The following is a 24,283-nucleotide window of genomic DNA, read 5'->3' as shown; positions in this document are numbered from 1 at the left end:
GAAAAGACATCCCTCATTCAGGCCACAGAGGACTTCAAGCGGACTGTGCATGATATGCAAGAGGAAGCAAAGGAGGCTGTGGAAAGATCTCAGGCTTCCCATCAAGCCCAGCTTGAGGAGCACAGAGAGGAAACCAGGAAAATCACATCTGCCCTGAGAGAGGCAGAAGATCTTCTGGAGACTGAGCACCTCTGCTGGCAGAAGGATAAACTCTCACTGCTGGAGGAGACGGAGAAGTCTACAGCTCTCTGTCAGGCTCAGCCTGATGAGCAGAAATGCGAGAATAAAACTCTCGCAGCTGCTCTGAGGAATGTTGAACAGAGGCGGGAGAGTCACCAGGCGGAATGGCAGGAGGAAAAGACATCCCTCATTCAGGCCACAGAGGATCTCCGGAGGACGCTGCAGGATAAGCAGCAGGAGTGGGAAGAGAAAGAAAGCTCCATGAAGTCCCAGCTGGAAGATCTCCTGAGCAAGCAGAGGAGAAAGAGGAATTGGTTCAGGAGGTTATTCTGTTTGGCTTGATTCACTCTCAGGAACTGAACTGGTCTGCAAGGCCCTCCATAACAAAAAGAATTAGGCATAACAAAAAGAATAGCATGAAAATTAAATATAATTAAATAAACAGCTCAGGAACTCAGGTCAATAATGTGCATTTGATCTCCTTGAGCAACAACTGGTTTCCTCCAGGTGCTCCGGTTCACCAATTTTAATTTAAGAAGTAGTTCTTCAATTAGAAAAAAAAAAAAAAAATGTCGCTCAAGTGTGTAAAACAAACATCCCAGAACAAATGCACATGGACACCCAGCCGTCCGTGGAGAGGGGATCTCTCTCTGAATTGAACATGGGGAGTTGTCCCTCGTCTTCTTAGAGAGCTTGGGCTGGGTACTGGTTCCTGATCTGGGTCTGGAAGGCCTTCCATAATCACATTTGGGCATATCAGAAAGAATTGCATTAAAACCTTAAATACAATTAACTAAACAGCCTTGACAACTTACATAAATAAATAAATGAATAATAATAATAATGATAATAATGTCATGTTTGTTAGTTGTTCTTGAGAATTTAAAGCATGTTGTAAGACTTGAGCTACTCAGAGGTCATTTGACTGCAGAACCTGTGCTTTTACTTTTGAAACTTCAAGTACCTTCAGCAGATTAATGCTTAAAACTGACTTGTGAATATCTTCTTCCATGCTGATGATACTAGATGACTTTGCAAACAATGTAAAGATGATCTAATGTAAAAGAAGAAGATGAGAGGAGTCTCCCTGCTGCTCAGGAGTTTGTTGTCTGAGGTGGATGATGGAGACATCGTGAACACAACAGAGACAATTTTCAACTTTTTATCTCCTGTTACCTTTTTTTATTCAGAATATTTTCTTGAATGTACTTTTGACTGTCTGGTTTCTCTGTTGCACTTTTATAATGTGTTACCTATAATGAGTTTGTCATATTAAAACCATATAAATCTACTTGTCTGTGTTTGATTGTTTCTATGTGAAGGATCGTACAATCAGCTGATCAATGGAAGGAAGAGATCTTTACTGACACAGGAGGAATTATTACTGTAAGAAAGACCTCCTGTAATGTTGTATTTGCACCTGATTGCCTGTTTGAACACTGATGCATTACAGCACAGGTGGAGCCTGGTGTGCAGGCTGCGCCACCTTGTGGTGGATGTTACCAGCTGCTCTTTATGGAAAATCTGACACTGTGTGTTTTAACAGTCTGGTTGAAGTTTTTTCTGCAGGTAGTGATGTAAAGTAAAACCATTTAAACCATTTTTACTCTGTTGTATTTTCTCAGTTGTGGAGGAAATACTCAGATCCTTTACTTCATTAAAATAGTGAAACAACAGTGTAAAAACACGAGTACAAGTAAAAGTCCTGCATTGAAAATATTACTTTAGTGAAAGTACTCTCATCAAAATATATATTTATATTAATTATAATTATTGATGTATCAAAGGATAAGTTCACCCAAAATGTTTTTTTTTTTTTTTTTTTTTTTGCGCTGGCATCGACACGGATTGTTGTATTCTGAAAAGTAACCGGATGTTATGATGTTGTTTCCGCGTGTAACTTCCGGTCTAGAATCCCCGATACTAACTGCCGGAAACCGCCGAGGGAGTCCGAGTCCTCGCGAGCAGCGGGAGTATGAGGTCATCGTTTTCATCACAACAGGTAACAACAAGTTGCTACATCACGTCTCATTCACCTGTAAGTAAACACCTCATATTATCTGACTGAACGGAAACTACCAACAGAGCCGCTGCTAGCACTGATAGCTGTCAGGCTAGCTTTGTTAGCATCCATGACAGTGTATTGTGATGTTGTAACTTACTGCTGGTTAGCTGGCTAATGCAACATTAGAAATGGCGACGCTAAGCTAACATCTAAATCAGTTTGTTTTATTAAAAAACACATAATTCTACATATCTGTGTTTGACTCAATCAATCAATAACCAGAAGTGAAAGGTATTGTAGTGTTTAATGTAGAAGGTTTGTGTAAACTCAGCAGAGCTCAGAGCAGCGACACTAGTGTTGTGTCGGTCGCGAACGTGTCGTTCTAACGAACGGATCTTTTAAGTGAATGAAGTGAACAGGATCACTTCATGGACTGATTTGTTCCTTTCTCAGTTCGGTTGAGCTCAGCCGCGATCATGCTGGCCGAGAACTGCCGCGACTCAATCAGAGAACTGTGAGGACGTGATTCTCGTCCAGGTACTGTGCTGGCAATGGCGCTGTGTCACTCACCCAGGGCAGAGGAGATGATTCACATTCAGTAACCGTACTGCTAAAATTATTGCTGTGTTGCTAACATCCGTGTAGCATCATCTTAAGTGATTTTACTGCACAGTAAAAGTCACTCACGTTCGCGAATGTAATTCTCAGCAGCTGCCGTCGCGAACGTCACGCTTTTTACTGATTCACGCTGATTCAGTGACAGCGGGAACGTGATTCATGTCTTCAGCAGGTTGTTCGCGAACGAGGGACGCCAGGACGTGAATCACGTTCGCGCTGTGATTCGTTCATGATTCGTGAACCTACTGCAGGCAGCGAACTGACGCTGAGGACGTGATTCTCGTGTGGTGAAAGTGGCGCTGTGTCTCTCACTCATGATTCTCATGATTCATGTTTAGTAACTGTACGGCTAAAATTAGCGTTGTGTTGCTAACATCCGTGTAGCATCATGTTAAGTGATTTTACTGTGCACAGAGGACACTTTCACCGTGTAATAATTTTAGTGCATGTATACCACTCAGAGCAGCGCTGCGTCTCCCGCGAATGATTGCACACCGTCCCTCAGTAAGTGAACGTGAACCTCAGGGCTGAATTATTAACTGAGTGACGGATCGTTTGGCTGCTTATCAGTTCAGGGAGTTGGAGAGCACTGAACGATTCGGTGAACGAATCTTTTGAACAAATCACTTTACTGAAGGATTCTAGAGATTCAGTTCAGTAAAAAAAACTGCCGTTCCCATCACTAGTTGGAGAGCACTGAACGATTCGGTGAACAAATCTTTTGAACAAATCATTTTAATGAATGGATTCTAGAGATTCAGTACAGTAAAAAGAACTCCCGTTCCCATCACCATCCCCCCAGTGATTTACTTTTTAACCTCACTGACCTCTTGAGCAGGTCAGTTATCATCCTCTTCAGTGCCATTGCTAGCCATTTTGGTGCACTAAGCATAATTCCTTCATGATGTTTTTCTAGTGTATCGTCCGTGCCTTTGCATCCTGACATAACTGCAATCAAAACTCCAGTTCATTTTGTCATGTAGCTTCTGTCAACTTCAGCTGTAACTAAGCTAGCTATAGCAGTGACTAAAAGTCTGAGTTTCTGTCGCACTGCACATCCCGCACCTCACCTAATTTGTGTGAGAGACTGTAGCCTACAATTCTACTGAACTAGTGCATTGCCTGTAGGAAGCATGTATTCCAATAGAAAAGTGGGAGGTGAAGTAGCTTTTTCATGGCTGGCCAAATGAGGTTGTGTTTGAAGATGGGACATCAGGGATTATACCATTATATTTCATCTTAAAAACTATCTACCTTGCCTTGTTTGATGTCATTACTTACAGCACAACCTCACATGTGTGACTGTACGTCTCTGTAAGTCTCTCAGCTCTCAAAACTCGCCATCTCTGTCGATGTCTGGTATCACCACCAGCGTCCCTCACACAACTTCCTGTTCCTCAGCAACCAAACTTGCTGCTTGCGGACACTTTTGTGACAAAACACTGTTTTTACCATTTCTTCCTGCACCAGACACAAACCAAACGTGACGGCAATTTTTGCAAAAAGGCGTGGCACACCCTTGAACCACACAGCAGCCATGTTGAAACTCTCAGATCAGTCTGATCCTGATCTGCAGAGATATTTGAGGCACACATACACAGACAGACACACACACATATTTCTTGCTTTTTAAAAGAGAGATGACAATACTAAAGATGGTCGTGGGTTTATTATGCATTGCAAACACCAAAATATGCGTTGTTAAATGACACTATGCTAAGTACACTTTGCTGTTTCTGAACATCAGCCTCCGGGTCTGCAGACATCTCCTCCCTAGAACTGTGCTCCCAGAACTGTGGGTTTGAGTCTGCAGCTTCCAGGTCTGCAGACATATCCTCCTCATTCTTGGTGCCCCCTCAGCACTTGGTGCCCTACACACAGTGCGTGATGCGCGCTCCAACATGGATTTCTGTCTTTATGTGCTACTCTGTATCTACTGCTGATACTCCATACTTACTGATATTCCACTATCTACTGTATTACTCCTGAATTTTGGCATTAGGTCCTTTTGTTATGTATCCTCCTCTTTGCCCTAATCTGTTCCACTCCAGGGGATGGAAGGAAGGAAAAACAAGCAAACTTTTGACAAATGTAAAGAACACGCACTGTTGATAGATAACATAAACTCCCATGCTATAAACAACTGCACCAGAGCAATGCACAACCCCAATGCATAAAATAAATGAATAAATCATCAGAGCCAGCCGCTCCATAATAAAAACATGTCTTACCATCACACAGTTATCCATGTCTACCTCTTAATCCTCCTCTTGCTCATGCTTTGTTCCTACTCTTGCTCAGATTCCTCACTGTCCTGTCTTTCTCCCTGGTGTCCTGGCTCAACCGTGTCGCTAACATTAGTGCTAGCAGTATTTGCGCTAGTGCTAGCTGAAGCTGCACTTGATTTTAAAAATGAATCAGTCAGTTTGCAGAATTTTGCACTGTCATCCAACAGTGCTCTCTTATATTTCTCTCTCTTTTCTCTGCTCCCACCCTGTGTCACTTCATGCCTCGATTATTTTTTTGCTAGCTTCATCTCAGTCTTCCGACAATCAGTCTACTCGATTCAGTCTCGAAATTCCCCGAAGGCATCGCTTCATTTTAACTTTTGCAAACAAATAATCAATAAAAAAATGCAGGTAGATTTGTTTTATTTCAAACCATGCACGCTTTTGAACATCTGAACAAGAAATTTCGCTACAAAACAATGCAGACTGATACAAACATTTGTGACTATAAAAGGTAACCATGACCATGATATTAGATATTCAAATGTGGCGTATACTACTACTAATACTGATTAGATTCCTTTTCTTATTAATGTGAAGGAATTGGAGAAATTTGGCTTTAATTTAGTGCAAGAATGTTACTGACGCTTGAAAGTGGGCTGAGAGACACAATTGAGGCTGCTCTCTGATTGGTCGGCTGGCCCAAACGACCCATGAGTGCCCCTCTGGCATCTGCCCAATTTCCAGATTACCAGTCAGTCATTGCCAGTAGGGCACCTGTACATTTTTTAAGACGGTTTCATTTCAACAGTTTGAGGCCCACAGTGCTCAAATGATCCAATATTTCAGGCAAAGGCAAAGATCAAGTAGAGATTCAGAGAAGGAATTTCCTTTCACCTTTGATAATTTAGTGTTTTTCTGATTTCCTCTGCTGTAAATTACCTCCCAATCACTTAGATTTGTATTATGCATACTGGAGTAAACCATCTGAAACCACATTAAACTATAAATACTACTTAACAATTAAATATGTCAATATTAACACTGTGGGGGTGGCTGTAGCTCAGCGGATAGAGCAGGTCGGCTGGTGACTGGAAGGTCGCTGGCTCTGATCCCGGCTCCCCCCGGGCTGAGCTGAGCTGCGTGTCAAAGTGTCCTTGAGCAAGATACTGAACCCCAAATTGCTCCTGATGTGCAGCTGCCATCAGTGAGGGGCTGCAATGAGCTGCAACTTCTTCAGGATGTACCCTGCCTTCACCCAGAGACAGCTGGGATTGGCAGAGGCATAAAGTGATTAGAGATGATGACATGACAATATTAACACTGTAATAATGTTGTATTTTTCGATAAGTACTTTTCCTTTAGATATTTTAAGTACATCCTACTGATAACACTTGTATTTTTTACCTTTAAACAGATATTTTTACATTTATTTTACATCAACTGTCGACTTGAATGTGTAAATATATGTCTTCTGTTTCAGAATATGTAATAGTTTTGGTATCATAACACTCTGCTTCAAAATCTGATAATTTACAGGATACCAATTTGCTATCTGATGAGATAACCTTTAACATATGTGATATTAGGAAATACCAGCACCACATGAGTGTATTTGATGTTAACCAGTATGACTTACTTATGGTTTTATTTTACAATGTCATTTATTATTTTCACTGTACATCGCTGTTATATAATTCTTAGCTACAGATAAGAATGAAACAGATGTTTGAAAATGAAGAAGAGATCTTGAGGGCAGGCAGTCCCATGGAGGAGAGATGGAGAGGAGCCCTTAAGGATAAGAAGTTGACGGACTAGAGGGCGTAGAGTAAGTGAGGAAGAACAAGGAAGGCACTCTGTTTCCTCTTACTTGATTTAGTTTGACATCTCCTCTGCGCTTCTCAGATGAAGCTCTTCATCTTTATCATCATCTTGGAATAAGTAGTTCACAGTATTATTTGGCATATCCGTTTTTTTTTTTTGTTTTTGGATATCTAGCCGCGTTTTGGACATTTGTGGTCTGGCAAAGCTCAATAAGACATTTGTTTGGGATAGAGGTAGTTTCAAGTAAACTGAAGGATAAAGTAGATGATGAGTAGATAACTGAACTTCAACAAAATCTGTAAATTACTGCAAATGTGGGTTACAAGAGGATAAAGAAATATTATATATATATTAACCAGATCCTGTTATATAAGCAGCAGTGGAAGAAGAAGCAGTGAGCAATGGATCAAATATTTATTATATCCAAAATGTGTCACCCTGAAATAATCTAAGCCAATCATTAGCAGCCACTAAAAAATGGAAGACAAATGTCATTTTGAAACCACACTCAGGGCAGCAATGAGAATGACTGGGCACACTGTTACTAATGTCCACAACAGTATTGTCTTATACTCACTTGTTAGTGCAGTATTCACAGACAAAAAGACTTGCTGCATGAACAAACATTTTGACATAAATTGTCTGACACAACCAGGTCCATTGGTTTCTGCTAATCAGTACACTAAACTAAGTTTTTCTGAAAACATCTGAGGCAAGTTAACGTCATAGCAGTGACAGATTCTTCAGTTATATTTGAAAACCACAGCTTGGTTTTGACAGTTTGATCGAGGCCTGGCTCCGGTCTGGAAATGAGAAATCCTGGTGGCCTAACAAGCTGATTAACCTAGAGTGTAAGACCAGTGTAACCAGAAGAAAGAAAGAACATCGCCAGCCCCTCACTTTCTGCTTTTCATTTGATGGTATGATGTTTGTCAGTCATCACACACAACTGGTCACACTCACAATGTAGAGACTTGGGATCTGCAGGGAGTTATTAGGTTGGAATAAATGAACATCGCTGCTGTAGTCCGACTGAGGGCAGATGCTGTTTTACAGCTCATGGTCTCAGCACCCAAGAGAAACTTATAACTGTCAGATATGGATCTATAATGACCTTCCCCTGTGGGATGCAGAAAATGGATAGATGGACTGAACAGCTACATTTCAAAGACATAGTAAGCAGCTTTTAATATATTCTTACTTGGTTAATGACAGCACATCATCATCAACAAAGCATCCCTGCTGCTCCCTCTGTGCTTCTTTTATTTTTACCAACACAAGATCTGGACTAGTGACAGCAAAGGAAAGTGAAGGAGCAATGAACATATCCACACAAGTTAAGCTACTCTACTTTTTTTTTCACAGATCCACCTGCTCCTAGCTAAGCAGTTATAATCATTCAAGCCAGTGAAGTTAATCATTGCGCGAAGATCACCACAGTCTTCTCCTCCAAATGCTCCATCAGGCTGCCCTTTGGCCCACTGCAACCTACAGACAGAACAAAGCATCCTGTGTGACTGAGCGCACTGTTCAGATCAACGTGGCAGCAGATTTGCATGAACAGACTAGAATATTTGAGGATAATTGTCTATATGTTCATCAATCTCACCTGTCTTTGTTCACTGGTGTCCCATCAACCCACATCCAAGATCCTTCCTCCTCCCTGTCCGTCATACCAACCCACGCTGCCATAGTGAATCCAGTGAGGAAGGCCTGGAAGAAATCAACATCCTCATAAACAACAGCCTCAGATAGACACACACTGTCACACTGAATAAAAATATGCCCTTGGGAATGAACTACTAGCCACCATGGATCTCTCATCTGTCTTGCTGTTACATGACTTTGACACTGTGGAACACAACATTGTCCTTTCTTATTGGTCTTGATTTGAAAAAAAAAAACAACACAAGTGTCACAAACAATAATATCATGTCCTCCTGCTAAGAGGTCAGATTTGGTGTTCCACAGGGATCAGTGCTGGGTCCTCTCTTGTGCTGTGTCTATATGCTGCCCTTGGGTCACATCTTCAAACAACCCAACATAATGTACATTTGCTATGCAGATGATACAAATATATCTTCCCCTGACATCTTATGAGTCCTCCCAGCTGGTTGAGCTTTAATCATGTCTGTCAGAGGTCCAGCACTGGAAGTGTGAGAATTTCCTGCATCTGATTGCTCAGAATAGTCCAGACAGATTCATCTCATTCTTCACTGATTTCACCATTAGCCTTGATAGCTGCACAGTTTCTCAGACCCATACAGTTAAAAAGCCTAGGGAAAGTATTCTGATAAGTCTCTTTCATTTGAACCTCACATCAAGCATATAACATGAACTGCCTTCTTCCACCTCCATAAAATAGCCAGAGTACGCCATAATTTAACAAAATCAGATGCTGAAATCCTTGTACACCCTTCACACTCTCTACAATTGATTAGTGTAATGTACTCTAGTCTACCTAAAACAGCAACAAAAGCACTTCAATTGGTCCAAGCGCAGCATTCAGAGTCCTCCCATAATGTAAGAAGTTTCAAGATATAACGCATACACTTATATCAAAAATTCAATACCCTCCTCCTAACCTATAAAGCCTTAAATAGACTGATGCACTCATACATCTCCAGCCTTGTTTCTCCTCATACCTTTGCGTTCCCTTAATGCCAGATAGTTTGCTGTTCCCTGATTCAATAGAACCTTCACTCACAGACCTCCAGTTCTCTGTAACAACCTACCTCTACACATTTAGGAGGCAAAACACATTTATCTACCTCATCATTATCACCTTTCCTGCCTTCAGCAGCTGGGAACTCAAACCACTGACTGTTCTCATTTTCAGTCCTGTTAACAATGTATTGTGTGACCCCTGTCAATACTCACCTCAACCATCTCATCTCACTGACACCTGTGAATTTGTGTGTATGAATGCTTATTAATGTGTGTGCATTTGTACTAACATTGGAATTTTCTGTTTACTGACTTCTAAAGTGTAGAAGTTCTCAATTTGCAATGGTGTACAGGTATATATAGGTACCTGTTCCACCTTGCTGTTGATGATGACGAGGTCAGCTTCTCTCTGCAGACAGTCTTGCCGGCTGTTGTCCCAGTTACTCCTCTGTGAGGAAATGTAGTAACAACTGGAGCCAAACATCATCCAGTCCTGTGGACAGCTAATTTCTTGTTTCTCACCTCAACACGGAAACACAGACAGTATGTCCAAACACAACATGTCACAATATTGAACATGTGGACAGAGCAGTGCCATGATGCAACAGAGAAGAGGAAGCTGCACGTGAGCACAACAAGGCTCAAAGCTACATGAAAGATATGTGAAATATGTGGCTGAATCAAACTTGCATGAGTTCATAGCAGTTTATACTGATTGTACTGCAGAACAGAGTTACAGCTATTAGGAAGCTTTTTTTAAACCTCACATAAAAATACACACATTTTGTAATATGAAATACCTTTTATTTTTTTAATTTGTTCACATCGCTTGTGGAAAGTTGCTGCATTGCTACAGACCATGAGTGGTAAATGAGGGAAATATATGTACAGTGTTTTGTCATTTGGGTGAAGTGGCCCTTTAAATATCACTAGTTCATATTTATATTTCAGCCAGAATGTTGTTCTTTGCAGCAAGCAATTTACTGGACATGTGGACAGATCAAATTACTGTTCATACTGCTACTGTATATACATTTTATTATTTTAATCCCGGTAGTACTATACTACATCAGTAACTATATTACACTCTCTAAATACAGTGCACACAATATATAATTGTATAGACTTGAAATACTGCATATTTACAGTAATTACAACTTATCTTTTACTCTTTGAACAATGAAGTTGTAATGGTGAACAGTTGCCTATTTACACATCCCAAAATCACAGAGCAACATTAGCAAGCCGTGCTCCTGACTTGGCAGTCTGCACTGATATTAGAGGAGCAGTACCAAGAGCAACAACGTCACCGCGGGACATAAGATATATTTTGGATGTTATATAACATCAAAGAGGGGAATGCACCATTAAAATATGTCAAAATACAGGAGTGCCATGCACAGACAACCAGTAACAATGTAATGTTAGCTAGAGTATTAGCTACAAAGACATCGGCAAACCAGTGGTGATTGTTTTTTGTTTCCTATAAAGAAAAGAAGCAACACTTAGTTTAAAGTGTGCCTCTTAAAACCTCTGTTTGAAGGGCCATGTAACCTTTACACTTCACCGTACCGCTCTGTTCCAACCTTACAACCCTGACCCTAACCCTTCTGACCTCCCAACTCTACCCTTATGACAAGTGTGCACTGTGACTCCATATAGCTTTTTGTGTCTCTTTAGTCATCTTTGTCTTTCTGGTGATTGGTGCTGCGTAGTAAGAATAAAGTTAGAGGATGTGAAGCCAAAATAATGAGCTAAAAGACAATAAAATGTTTGATAGAGCTGTCTGCCAGTCTACCTTTAGTTGTGGGCTCACCCACAGCAAGTCTCAGAGTGATGTTCAGAATCGCTTGAAGAACACACAGCACGCCAAAGCTCAGCAGAACCACGCTGAGATGTCTTAACTCTGTACAACACATACACAGACAGGGAGGGAGAGGGAGAACACTTTATCAGCTCAATGTTTTCCCTGTTCAAGAATATATCTGGTATTACAGGCTGACCAACAGATCAGTTGGCTGATATTATCATTCAACTGGCCTATTACACACACATTGCTGTCTGCACATACAGAATATTAATTTAGAAGTTATAATGCAGAAAAAAATTCTTGGTTTGATTTACAATTATGAAATTCACCATAGTTTGTTTCGGTGCACCGATGTCACAAAGCTAATCATTTATCCATAAAATATCCGGCCTCTTGTTACATGTTTGCCACAAGTTTTTGAGGGAGCATCAAGATTAAAAAGTGTCTGTTTATTGGCTGATATATAGAGAACAGAACTTTTACATCTGAAACATCGGAATCAACCCCAGAGCTCAAGAATGAGTTGAGGTCTATCTGTGTAAAAGAAAAAATAAAACCAACGACTAAACAAAATGAAGTTTTCTGATGTATACTTTAAAAAGTGCAGATTTATGTTTTTCATATTGATGCAAATTAGCACATATTTAACCAGATCTTTGGAACACAAAGATACAAATGAGAAAACCATGGATACAAATTTAATCATATTAATATCTGCTGGGGAAGTTTCACTGTGATATTTCTTAGTAACATAGATGAATGATAAAAGAGAGATCCAAAATTCCCTCTGTCCAAAGCTTTGACCCTAACATGTCAACAACATAAAACAAATAAAACAAACACTTTGGACCTGGCTTCATCCACTGTTCAGATTTCATTTCTTTTACAGTGGAATATTCATGCTGATTGGAAACTCCCTAATTTGCATATTTGAACATAAAACATCAAAAAGTTTGCCATACAAAGCTAACCGTCTTTATGAAAATGTATTACTATTATTGCCGGTTTCATAGTGATATACATGAATTATGGAATTTGACAATCTATCTTAAAGTTTTTCCTCTGAGACAGAAGTCTTCACTTCAGCAGCACTATCTATAATCTAAAGGTTTTTACAGGGGGTATGATGGTTTTTTTATGGTTATTGACTGTGTTTTTGGATTGATAGAGTTTGACAAGTGAATGAAACAAAAAAAAAAAAATCATTTCAGAACTCTTGCACCAGATCTAAATTAAATTCACCAACAGAAGTCTTATGGTGACATCTACTGGATAAAAAACTGTATTACTCTATCTCTATTTACCCGTAGATACCACCCTGAAATAACATAAGATTACTTACTTGGCTTCGGAGAGCTCTCCACAGCAGCACACTCAGATTTGGGGAATTCCTGATACTCACCAACTTCAATGTGGACATCAGACTCACTTGAATGAAAGAACGCTGACATTTTGAAGTTGCTGCAGTGAGAAGTTCTTCTGATGTCTTCTGTTGTGCAGCACTTGAACACATGCCTCTTTTCCTGTCATTGCCCCCTGTCTAGTTTAGAGGAAGTGCAGCCCCATCGAATGTTTCAACCTAAAAACACTAAATGGATTTGATTCTTTTGTTTGTGTGTGTGTCTCTGTGGGGAGGGGGATTCTTTTTCTGGTTTTGTAACAAACTATTTGTTTATGGTTGTTTAGTGCAATTGGAGAATCTTTACATAGATTTTTTTTAACAGTTTGACCATTTTGTGTATAATGATTGCTTTCTCTGTTTATGGTTTAAATTAGACTTTTAGATTAAATAAAATGCTCTTTCAACATTCTGGGCTTGTGGTTATGGAAGTCTCGTGCCAGACTGCAGTTTCATTAAGTGTGTTGAGAAAAGGATGTGGTGGAGTGTGAACACAAAGCTTCACACAACAGTGTGAGCAAAACACATTACACAAACAAATGTGGCTGAAAATACTGCCTGTTCAGCGTGTATAAAGACATTTATTTGACATTGACACAGCTCATCAGATGAATGAAGACATTTACAAAGCATACTGGTAAAAGAAATACATATTTACAGCATTGCAAATGAGAGACAATGACATGTCCTGGTTTCACAGCTCAGTTAGTGAAATGAAAAGATCAGTTCAAGTCCAATCATCCTCTCACCTTCATATCATATCAGGTCTGGAGACATGTGGCTGCTGGTATCTATCCTAAAAAGTTGTTTCCAATAGTCAATTTTCTAAAAACCACCATATTGCTCTTCCATTTTTTGGACACAGGACTGTATGAAGGCAACAACAGCATACGGATGACAACAGATCATATTGTGCTGCATTTTTTAAGACAACTATAATGAAAGAAACAAAAAAACTGACATGACTGGTGAGCAACAGAAAAACCACATGAATTCAAATAGCATTTAAGTTGTATGTCTGTGTGTATACATCATCACCATACACATATTTGACCAGAAGTTTGTAGGAAACTGAATGATCACATGTTGCTCTTAGTGCACAACAAACTGATTTCATTGGATACAACATTTGCCATAAATTCATGTGCTCAGAATGCACAGAATTCATCAAGAACTCATCAGAACTCATCAAGCTTTGCATAAATATTCTCTTGATTGGCTTTGCTGTCAAATAATGACACATGCTTCATGGTGAAATTCAAACACATCATTTAAGTGTTCACCAGAGCCCACAGACTTTACATGTCAGGCTCCCTAATATTATGTGCTGGGCATCTAATTTACAAAATTGGAACTACTAGGTGGTACGACCTCATTAGATAATCATGAGAAGATATTGGCACAAGAGGAAATATTTCATTCCCTGAGTAGGGGTCCATCTAGCTTAATAAAATGATACCAACAATAAGGAAGCCATTGACAGTGACGATCAGCTTTGTGCAAAGTCCTGTTACGCAGACACGTTCGGGGAGAATGTGCGCTTGTTTACGAGGAAATCTAAACAAGCACAACTGCCTGTTGCCAAGACTTTTGCATCAAGCTGAATATTTCTCAACCTTCTTAGTCTTGAGTCACAGTGAATGGTGCCAACATGTTTTTGAGGTTCACTTCACAATGAATAGCAGCCTGCTTTTCTGGTGTATTAATCTCTATGTGTGAACAGGATGGAAGTGATAATTACCATTACCATTTTGATTAGGGACGACATTCCATCAGGAGGTTCTGACTGGGGTGCAAATGGTTGATTATTATCAATAGCTGTGGGAAAAAGAAACTGATATCGTCAAAATGATATATAAATCATAAAAACAACACAAAGGCTGGTTATGTGGTTGGTCATAGCATGTCGCTCCATCAGCTATGAAAGTCAACGACCTCTGTTATAATCAGTGATTGCAAAGCCTAATTAACACCGCTGACAAGCAGCGGCAGTGATAAGTACATGTGACTGATTTGTCCAGCTGTCCAGCCTGACTGTCTACATGTACAGAGGGTATGTGTTGGGCATCACTGAGGAGGAGGGGGAGGGGGTGGGGGTGGAGGAGGAGGAGGGAGGTTAGAAAAGGGGACAGAGTTTGGTGACCAGAGAGGAGAAGAGAAAGATGGATTGAAGAAAGAGGGAGGAGGGGGGTAGAGGGGGAAATTGGGTGGTGGGAAAGGTGGAAGAGGATAAGGGCAGGGAGGTGGGAGGTAAATGGGAGGAATGTTTGTGTGTCTGGATGGTGAGTGTATCTGTCTGGGTGGAGTGTGTGTATGCTGGAATGGTGGATAATTATTCCTTGGGTTCTGATGCCTGAATGGAGGCCCTGCATGTCTTGGTGGGAAAACCCTGATGTTACGCTGCTGCTGCTGCTGCTGCTGCATGGTGTCCTGGGTAATGTGGTCAGGATTATCTGGAGAGAAACAAAAGCAGATGAAGTGTGTGTGTGCGGGGGGGGGGGGGGGGGGGGCCCATTCAAATTTAACGCCTTAAAACTATCCAAACATGTCAACATTGCTGTTTATTGAGAATACATTTGCTGGATGTGTGTGAATACCTGGACTGTTATTGTCCCTCTTCTTTTTGGAGTTTTTCACTTTCCTCTTAGCTTCCTGCTCCTTCTCGTCATCACTATAATCTAAAGCCTAGAGAGAAGAGAGACAGATTGACTGAGAGTGACTCTTGTAAAGAAGGGCAAATTCCCTATCAAATTTCCAAAATTGGAGGAGTCTTAAACCATCACTTTTTCAGATTTACTCGGTTTGATCTTAAGCTGATGTAACAAACAATAATCCAGTCTATAAGAACAGAGAATAGTCACCACATGATTTACTAAAGCTTTTGCAGGTTTCCACCAAATGTCCCCATTCACAATCACAGCTTTCTTTGATCATGCATGGGGTAATTCCGTGTCAAATCAAATAGTAGAATCAATAGAAGTTTTTAGTTATATTTTCATTTTCGTTTCAAATTGTATGTGTATGCCATTTATTTATTCCTGTAAATGTCTTTACTGGATTTCGAGAATTGCATAGTTAATTGTTTTTTTACCCCTGACATCCCGTTTCCACATACATCTGTGTACAGAGGAGAGTCAATCAGAAGTCCATTTATTCTTATGAGATTGTGGTATCTGATGTGCTCCCATCTGTAATATCTCTGTCTGGCACATGCTTTCAGTATGTTCTAATGTTTTAACTTTTTGTGAGGAACTGATCTTTCTTTCTTATTAATTTTTTAAAGGTATGTTTTGGCTCTGAAAGAGAGGTGACAGGAAAAAGGTCGAGAGACCGGAAGAATGATGCACAGCAAAGGGCCACCGGTCAGACTCGAACCCTGGGCCGCTGCAGGACAGAAGTCCTGCAGAAGTCTTGCAAGTCGCACATGGGACGTATCCTCCACCAACTGAGCCAGCGGGGTGCCCAATGAGCTGATGTTTCTGAACATACTGAATCATTTCCATCTCAGACCGTTTCAAGGATCTGAAAATTACCCAAACACTATGCAGTTCTCAAAGTTCTGTACATTTTTCTGGCATCAAACAGACAGTAGTTTGAAGTTTGAAACAGAAATCTAAAATGTAAATGATAACATTTTGACACAGACTGACCCAATGATGCCATGTCTTGCTCATTCTGTGTGTGTGTTTACCTCCACTGGTGGCTCTTGGTCATTCTTCCAGGATGCATCAGATCCTTTTAAGCTGAAAAAAAGTAATGTATTAGTTAGGTGTGATCAGAAACAAATATCAGTTCATCATAATTAGAAGACTATTATTTAACAAACAAAGCTTGCATGTGCTCTATGCAATACTTACAGTTTGAGCTGCTGAATGAGGATGTATTTTGTGCACTCTTTGATGGCTGGTGCATAATAAACTGTCAGTCCCACCGTCAGCCCCTTGCTGTTGATATGGTCTTCAGAGTTAAAACGCAAAATATATAGTGGACTGGACACTGGGCCAAACACATCGAACACCTGAAACACAAACAGATACACTGACATGTGGATACCAACAAGATGAGAACAAACTGATGCAGGAAAGCAGAGTTGACAAAGGTGAAGGTTGTCATACAGACAGCCTGTGCTGGTTCACCCACCTTTCCCAAAGCCAGCCTATCAGATCTAAAGAGGATACTATCATCAGTCAGAGCTGGCATGTCTTTCAGGGACTGGATGATAACTGGAGACACACAAATAACAGTTTGTTTTTCCAGGTTAGAAATCCATCCATAAAAGCTGAAGTGTGACCTGAATGTAAGTGTGTGTGTATATTTACCAAGTTGCTGTATAATACTGGAGACCGTTCCCACAGGCTGGAGTTCTGAATCTTCTGGTAATGAGATACATACCTCCTCCACCGAGGGCAGTTCCTACAACAAACACAACATGTCAGCGTGGTGTAAAAGTACATTTGTTTGTATGGTTTAACATGCAACAAAACACAGAAAAGGTGGGCTATAAACCTACAAGGGGAATTCTGCAAAATTTTCTTTTTAAATTTTAATTACATGTTCTGATGTTTACATGATTCATACTAGGGGTGCAAAGATACAGTTAGTCCACGGTGTGCGATTACAGTTTTGGTTTGGTAGGCCTTTTTTGTATGAGGACAAAGAAAATCTACAATATTATTATCAAAAATTCTCTCTTTATTTAGCTTTATAGCAACAACTTTAAGTGTCTCAGGTTTCTGGTGTGTTGGATAATGGCACATAAATAAACTTCTGAAAAAATAAAAACAATTTGAAGTAGGGATGTCCCTATCAGGTTTATGTGCCCCGAGTCTGAATCATTTGATTATGAGTATCTGCTGATACCGAGTCCCGATCCGATACCTCTATAATACACAAAAAAATGAAGAAGAGTGAGCAAACAGATCCAGGAAGTCCCTAATTTTTTATTTTATTCACCTTATTTTATCATTTAACACATATCATAGGTGTGATTGGCAAAGAACAAAAAAGCAGGAAAATATACGGCTCCACTAGGTCTCTCTATACATTTATTTTGTCCCATTGTCAGCTTCAGCTAAGAAAGAAATAGTTTGCCCTGCACTTCCAAAATTCTTAAAACACAGTGTTTCCCCTAGATTTTTTTGTAGCAGCTGTGCTCGGAGTCGGTAACCTTGCTGCTTGAAAATATGTTAACCTCTTGAGTATAAGAGAGCTTTTTTTTACCATTATTTTCTTTATTATTATAGATTCTTTATGGAAACAGAATCTGTTTCAGAAGTCAGTAGGCCACAAGACATGACATTATTTCAAAAGTAAAAAACACTTTTGTCCTGACAGCTCACAGCTGATACCCCATATATAATCTGAGAGAAACACACATTCAGAAATGGCTAATGCTCAGCCTATTATAAGAATACAATACTTACTACATTCAGGATATAAAGCACAATATCAGTTATCTACCTATTCCTGTATAATTATTTAGTTAATTTCAACTATCCTTGGTGATTGCAAGGCTCTGTGCTTTATCCAGTTCCTCTTCTATGGCTTTGTGTGTCTTTTCATAGAGTTCGGAATAACTTGGCCTCTGAGAAATGCATAGGGGGCCAGTGTAATATGGATCAATTGCGTCTATTAGGGGATGAGAACCCAGATCCATCAACACTGAAGAAGGGCACTAAGTCTTTAGCAATGAAGGTCCCAACTGCACTGGTGTTTTTTGTGTTTTTCTGGTGCGGTAGTATAGGTTTGCTTGAAGCCACAAGAGAGAAACTGCTGCTTCACTGATGGCGTTACCTGCTCTGCTCTCCGGCTTCCACACCGCAATGTTGCTGGGTGGCTGTAGCAGTGCAGGTGCATGCTCATCTTTGAAGTGTTTCCACATTGTAGCGACACGAGGTGAGCACTGCTTGCTGACAATAACTTTTCTGTCCGATGTTTTTGATCCCTTGTCATTGTATGTAACACCAAAACCAAAATGTCCTCAAAGTGTTGCCTCTAAACTGTGGTCACTATGCTGTCTGCTGTGAGTCTACCCTATTCCAGCACCTTTGCCTACAAAGAGTAATTGGCCATTTACTTGCAGGAGGGGTATTCTCTGGTTACACATCAGCCCACTGTCACTGCAGGACTCTGACACACGGAGAGACAATTTGGAGAGAAATGTATGGGCAGTAGTAATGCAAAATTTGATGGGCCACAAGTGTATATTAAACTGTGGTTAGTAAATGTAAACCTTTGGGGAAACTCCGACTGTCACAGTTCATCATCCACTGAAAGTGCTTGTTTTTGTCCATGACAGGCTGAGGTTGTTATTCTGAGAGTCAGACAGCATCAAGTGGACATAACTTGACCGTCGGAGCTGCCCCACAGGTTTATGTTGCAGTAATGAAGCAGTTGCTGGCTGAAGTGATCTACTGTACTGTTTCCAGAACTTTTGCTGAGTATGAATCCTTTCCACAACAAAACATGAAAATATAGGACCCAGGATTAAAAATAGAGGAATTACCCTTTAAAAATGAGAAGTAAATATCGTTTGGTGAAGTAGACCCTGAATGGAAAACCTTCCAACTCCTCAAAAATACAATCACAGACTGACCTCGAGCAAGACTTCGTCTCTAGTTTTGATGGGGGCTGGTTGGCTGAAACCCTCGTCATCGTCATCATTCCCAAACATGCGGGGAGAAGGTGAAGAAGAGGAAGAGCTGGATGATGAAGAGGAGGAGGAGGAAGAGCTGTCACTGAGGACAGGAGAGAGAGAGAATCAGAGTCAGTCGTTTGTTTCCATTCCATTACTGCTTCCTGTTAAGAACTTCATTAATATCAAAAACAAAGATGAGAAATGGAGCAAAATTACTATGAGTGGTCTAAAAACAACGAGCCTGTTATCGCAGCATAGTGTCTGTGGAAATACCTGTCTGAATCCTCAGAGTCATCGTCATCACTGTCCTCTGTCTTACACACACTGACTGAAGACGGTGCTGCTGCTGTTGAGTCCGCCTGTACATCTTCTGCTTCCTCTCCATGTGTGTGAGTATTTGATGAGGTGTCTGCATCGTCTGGGGTTACAACAAGACACTCTAGTTGCGTTGTCATGGTAACCTCCATCTCCTCTTCCTCCTCCTTGTGCGCTGGTAATGTCTGTCCATTCTCTTCTGATAGTTTTTCATCCATCTGCAATTTACAGGGGGTTATGTTAAATGATCAACCACTAAACATGGCACCCTGAGTTTGAGTACGTAATCTGCTGTTAATACAGGGTCAAATAAGGCAAGCAGCATGGACACATATTTAGTTCCTTTCTGAAAACTAACGTATGGACACATTGAAATGTATTTCTTTTAAAAATAGCACTGGCCAGTAATGGGCGACATATGAGTAAAAGCACAGTATGAACCAATTAAGGTGACTACAGGAGATGTAATTAAGTGTGATTGACGTCCATGCGAGCATCACTCGGCTAACTAGCTCAAAAGCTAACGAGGTGTAACAGCGTCAGTGTTTTGAGTTCCGAGGTGGAGTCAGGAGCTGTGGACCAGCAGGGCTCCTCTCCGACAGCTTCCACTTACAATATACGTGCACAGTATCAATGTTTCTTTGTTGTTAATTAGAGTTATTACCTGTTTGTTTGTGAGGCTTCTGGGTGCGTGCTGCGAAGAACCTCAAGACACTGCTCACAAGTAAACTCAAAATGGACGGAACTACTTCCGTTTCTAAACTTTTACAATAAAAGCTTCATTTACGGTCGTGCATCTTAAATTACTGTACAATAGGGATTTACTTATACAAAAAAATAAACTCAAATTAAAAAGTCCTAAACTGATACATCTGCAGTTAGTACCTTGTTTGGAAATGTCACCATACCGAAGGCCTCCTATATTTTATTTTGAAGGCAAAGATTTCATATTCCGGTCGAAACCATTCCTGTCTGTGAAGTTGACACAGCTGGCTGCTACATCCACCACACGTGGGCCTGTGTTTTTCCGGGTAGGCGCAAAGCTGTTGCGCAGTCTGAAGACCTGAAACTATGAGGAGAGCGTTATACCGTATACTCATGCTGTGAGACTGCCCAATTCATCCTCAGTATTCCACAATAGAAAGTTGTTTTATTATTTATCCACCCTTGGTTTGAATCTGAACCACTAACGGGCGTTAAGAATCGCTGTTTTAATTATATAGAAATAGACATCCTCTTATTGATATTCTTGCTTGCTTATTTAACTTGTTAAACTGTTTTAAAACCAGTTAAAACCAGTTCCGTGTTGTACCTGTAAGAAAAGTACTTGAGTTAGAGCACTTGGTAGAAACTATCAGCAAAAGTAAAACAATAGTAGGCTACACAGTAACACAGCCAACATGTAGGCTACAGATGTTGTTCGAAGCAGTGTTCATATCTTTAAATACAACTAAGAGCAGTACAGAAACACAGCAACTTCATATTACTCTATAACAAGTAAAAGCCATGTGTTCAGAATTTTACTAAAATGTAAGTATTATCAGAATCATTTACTGAAAGAAGGCCAAGTAAAATATCAATAATCCACCACTGATGATATAAGACTACCATTGCTGATGATGAGTTCATCATCTTGTTTTATGAAGCAGGATTTGTATAATATGCTATTACATTTTTGCACACACCGGAAATCATTATTTTTTTAGCAAAAACTTGAAAATATAAACTATATGTTAGCATATAGTTTATTTTAATGGAGTACAGTCGTGTTCAAAAGTACATCCACTTGTAAAGAACATGTTTGTTATGGCAGCCCAATGATTCTACAGCTCTCAGTTTTCTGTGATGGATGAGTGGAACAAAAACTATTTTGTCACAAAAAACATTCATTAAGTATGGTTCGGTCATTAATTCGTTATAGGCCTTCAGAAAATCTGCTGAGAGATGTAGAAATCATTTGAACTGAAAACTGCCCTCATATACATGTTATTTACAAGTGTACACTTATGATCACAACAACTGTGTCTTTGGCTTTACAAGTTCTCAACAGTTTAAGAATTCCCAGGGAACAGGTCATACTGCAACTAATGTATGCAGGTGGAATTTCACTTTGCCAGAAGGTGGCAGTATATATATATCTATATATATCTATATATATATATATATATATATATATATATATATATATATATATATATATATATATATATATATGACAATCTGAGTCAAGCTACTGCCCCTCACTGAACTTAAATAACCAATAGTGATGGCCATCTCAGTGCAGACTGTAAAAATCATTAATCTTTTCGCAAGTCAGAGGTAATGTGCTCTGAACTGCAGGCAGACGTGGAGAGGAAAACAACACTTCTTTCTGATGGATTTGGGGATATGGAGTGCGCATGAGCATGTCTGTTCTGGTTCTGCAAAAGACACAGTCCATAAATTGTGGTAAAAGCTTTGTTGTTGTTCTTCTTCTTCTTTAGCCTTCATAATGTCCTTTAATAAACTTTTCTTGGCCGGCTGTGTGTACAGGCCTTAAGGTGTTCAAAATGTGTAAGAAAAATACTTTTTTTAAATTTACTCACTTCTGTTCCTCAACAGCTTATTTTGAGTTTCCTAATCACTGACAGTGTTTTGGAATAGTTTCCCAGTCTTTCACCTAGCAGCAGGGTAAAATAAATACTGCACACAATCAGCTGATGCTAGTTCCTGAATGGCAATATTGTTACTGAGCTAATCAACTCACACCAGCTCAGTGCCACTGTTGTAGTTCAAAGCCAGCTCACACATCAAACAACACTTCACAAGCAGCTCAACGAAGGCCCACTTTGTGCCAATCAGAGTTGTTTTTGAAGACAACATCACAGTCCCCAGTTCTATGTTAGCTCTGAGAAGAAACATAAGTCAACCCCAGCATAATTCACGTTGGCATGCACCAAAGGAGCAGAGGGATATGCTATTGTTGCTGGTGCTTATGACTCATCTCACCAGAACACTGCGCAAGAATTATATGTGTGCATTCAAGTTGATCGGAAGTGGAACACTAATATGACTCATTGAGATACTGCGTCTGTATCCGATGATATTTCCTATGATAACATTGTATAAGCCAAGCCCCTAATGCTGATTCCCATTGTTCCATAAATAGTGAGAAGGCTTCATAGCTGAGAAATTCCTAATGTGCACACTCAAAGAAAACCTTGTCAACCATTGTTGCACAGAGAACCACTCAGCTCATTTGTCCTGGTGACTCTAGAGGCTAAGTAACATATTCCACATATTACCTCATATAGCTAACACGGTGGTGTCACTGATGGTGCAATGTATGACAATTGTTCAGCTCTTCCCATCTGTTTTCCTCTGTGTTTGCCAGCTGTTCACTCTTGAAAACAAAGGAAAAATGTACAAAAGTCAACCAAGGTCACTCTGATATTGCTTTACAGAAGCAGGAATGTAACTGAACTGTTGGAGATCTTAGTTTATGATTCAGAACATCTGCAGGGCCAACTTTGTTCCAACAATTAATGCAGTTGTTGTTAAAGGAAAGGCTCGCCCAAAAAAGAAAATTCAGTCATCACCTACTCTCAGTTACATCAATGGAAAGTTGGTTGAAGTTTTGGAGTCCACACAACATTTCTAGAACTTCACAGCAAAACAGCATTGTAGGATTCTCCTAAACAATTGAATTAGCTGGAGACTTGTTTTAAAATGGAAACAGACATAAAATGACTCCATTCAACTGGTCTGCTGTAATCCATGTCTGTGGAAGCCCAGAGATCCCAAACTGGTTTGAAAATAAGTTTTTACACCCTTTTTAAGCTGAAATCTTCACTGTAGCTGCTGAGCTAAAAGCATTAGTGCACATCCCATCTTAGACAGGAGCAAAAGATCGACCACATGTTCAGGGTGTGAATACTTTATTTTCAAATCAGTTTAGGATTAATTTAGGATATTTTGCAAAGAACAAAATCCATTACTCATAGAAAAAGTACATTTTGTCAATTGCTTGCCACTGAAGTAAGACCATTTGAGTTCTTGAGATGATTAACAACCACACAACACACCTACAGCTGTAACAGCTGACATCTGAAGCAAATAGACAAATTCAGTTTATCTGCCTCAGATTCCTGTACAGTTTGCATGTATTCACAATGTTTCACTGAGTACCATTGAAGTAATATCATCAATTATTTAGTCTAGGCAGCATCAAGATTATTTATGTGGGTTTGACATTCAAACATGGCAGTATTATCTACTTTATCAAAGCACATATCAAGGAGAGTCACCTGCAAACTTTACACATGGCCTCAAAAAAAGGTTGGAAATGAGCCTCTGCCCCAGGTGAAGGAGGTCTCATAGAGTTTGGTTAGTTATAGTTAGTTAGGTATGCATGAATCCTGAAGTAGTGTAAAATACAGAGGCTTCAGCACAAGGTGCAAACCATTCATAAGCCTCAAGAATAGAAAGGAGACACAGAAGACACAGAAGCAGCCACATGAATTCTGAAGTAGGATCATTCTGTCTGCTCACATTCAGCCAAATTCAGCAAGGTTGATTCGACGGCTAAACAGTGCAGCTGGACAATTAACCAAAACATACT

General features: G+C 40.0%; 2 protein-coding genes and 1 long non-coding RNA gene across 4 annotated transcripts; 1 reads left to right on the top strand and 2 right to left on the bottom strand.

Moving 5' to 3' along the window:
* The first annotated feature begins 1,616 nt into the window (after positions 1 to 1,616).
* On the top strand, positions 1,617 to 8,654 carry LOC119025029. Its single transcript, XR_005076670.1, has 2 exons — positions 1,617 to 2,182; positions 8,221 to 8,654. It is a non-coding gene; the product is annotated as an uncharacterized LOC119025029 (long non-coding RNA).
* Positions 7,788 to 13,064, bottom strand: LOC119025016 (CD209 antigen-like protein C). Of its 2 annotated transcripts, none has more exons than XM_037108297.1 (5): positions 12,675 to 13,064; positions 11,321 to 11,428; positions 9,890 to 10,044; positions 8,465 to 8,568; positions 7,788 to 8,343 (listed from the first exon to the last, which is right to left on the bottom strand). In XM_037108297.1, the coding sequence occupies exons 1-5, from the start codon at positions 12,781 to 12,783 to the stop codon at positions 8,193 to 8,195; spliced, it is 627 nt and encodes a 208-aa protein (XP_036964192.1). In that variant the 5' UTR covers positions 12,784 to 13,064; the 3' UTR covers positions 7,788 to 8,192. The 2 variants fall into 2 exon arrangements, with proteins under 2 accessions (XP_036964192.1, XP_036964200.1); XM_037108305.1 differs by having other exon boundaries at positions 9,899 to 10,044.
* A 212-nt stretch (positions 13,065 to 13,276) lies between these two features.
* On the bottom strand, positions 13,277 to 20,494 carry naf1 (nuclear assembly factor 1 homolog (S. cerevisiae)). The gene is made up of 9 exons (XM_037108284.1): positions 20,348 to 20,494; positions 19,642 to 19,901; positions 19,327 to 19,468; positions 17,051 to 17,144; positions 16,872 to 16,954; positions 16,589 to 16,749; positions 16,423 to 16,474; positions 15,329 to 15,416; positions 13,277 to 15,184 (listed from the first exon to the last, which is right to left on the bottom strand). Exons 2-9 carry the CDS (start codon positions 19,899 to 19,901, stop codon positions 14,799 to 14,801), a joined length of 1,266 nt encoding a protein of 421 aa, XP_036964179.1. The 5' UTR covers positions 20,348 to 20,494; the 3' UTR covers positions 13,277 to 14,798.
* Positions 20,495 to 24,283: the final 3,789 nt, after the last annotated feature.

The sequence above is a fragment of the Acanthopagrus latus genome, chromosome 1, assembly GCF_904848185.1.
Source record: "Acanthopagrus latus isolate v.2019 chromosome 1, fAcaLat1.1, whole genome shotgun sequence".
NCBI lineage: Eukaryota > Metazoa > Chordata > Actinopteri > Spariformes > Sparidae > Acanthopagrus > Acanthopagrus latus.
This window is presented reverse-complemented; position numbering and strand designations above follow the sequence as displayed.

Bases quoted from the DNA above. Each gene is read 5' to 3' on its own strand.
- LOC119025016 (XM_037108297.1), bottom strand. From the start codon at position 12,783: ATGTCAGCGTTCTTTCATTCAAGTGAGTCTGATGTCCACATTGAAGTT. The intron at 8,569-9,889 runs GTACCTATATAT...GATTTCTTCCAG, and splicing joins TCAACAGCAAGGTGGAACAG to GCCTTCCTCACTGGATTCAC. The intron at 8,344-8,464 runs GTGAGATTGATG...TTCTGTCTGTAG, and splicing joins ACACCAGTGAACAAAGACAG to GTTGCAGTGGGCCAAAGGGC.
- naf1 (XM_037108284.1), bottom strand. From the start codon at position 19,901: ATGGATGAAAAACTATCAGAAGAGAATGGACAGACATTACCAGCGCAC. The intron at 19,469-19,641 runs GTATTTCCACAG...TCCTGTCCTCAG, and splicing joins GACTCTGAGGATTCAGACAG to TGACAGCTCTTCCTCCTCCT. The intron at 16,750-16,871 runs GTGGGTGAACCA...TTTGTGTTTCAG, and splicing joins ATAGGCTGGCTTTGGGAAAG to GTGTTCGATGTGTTTGGCCC.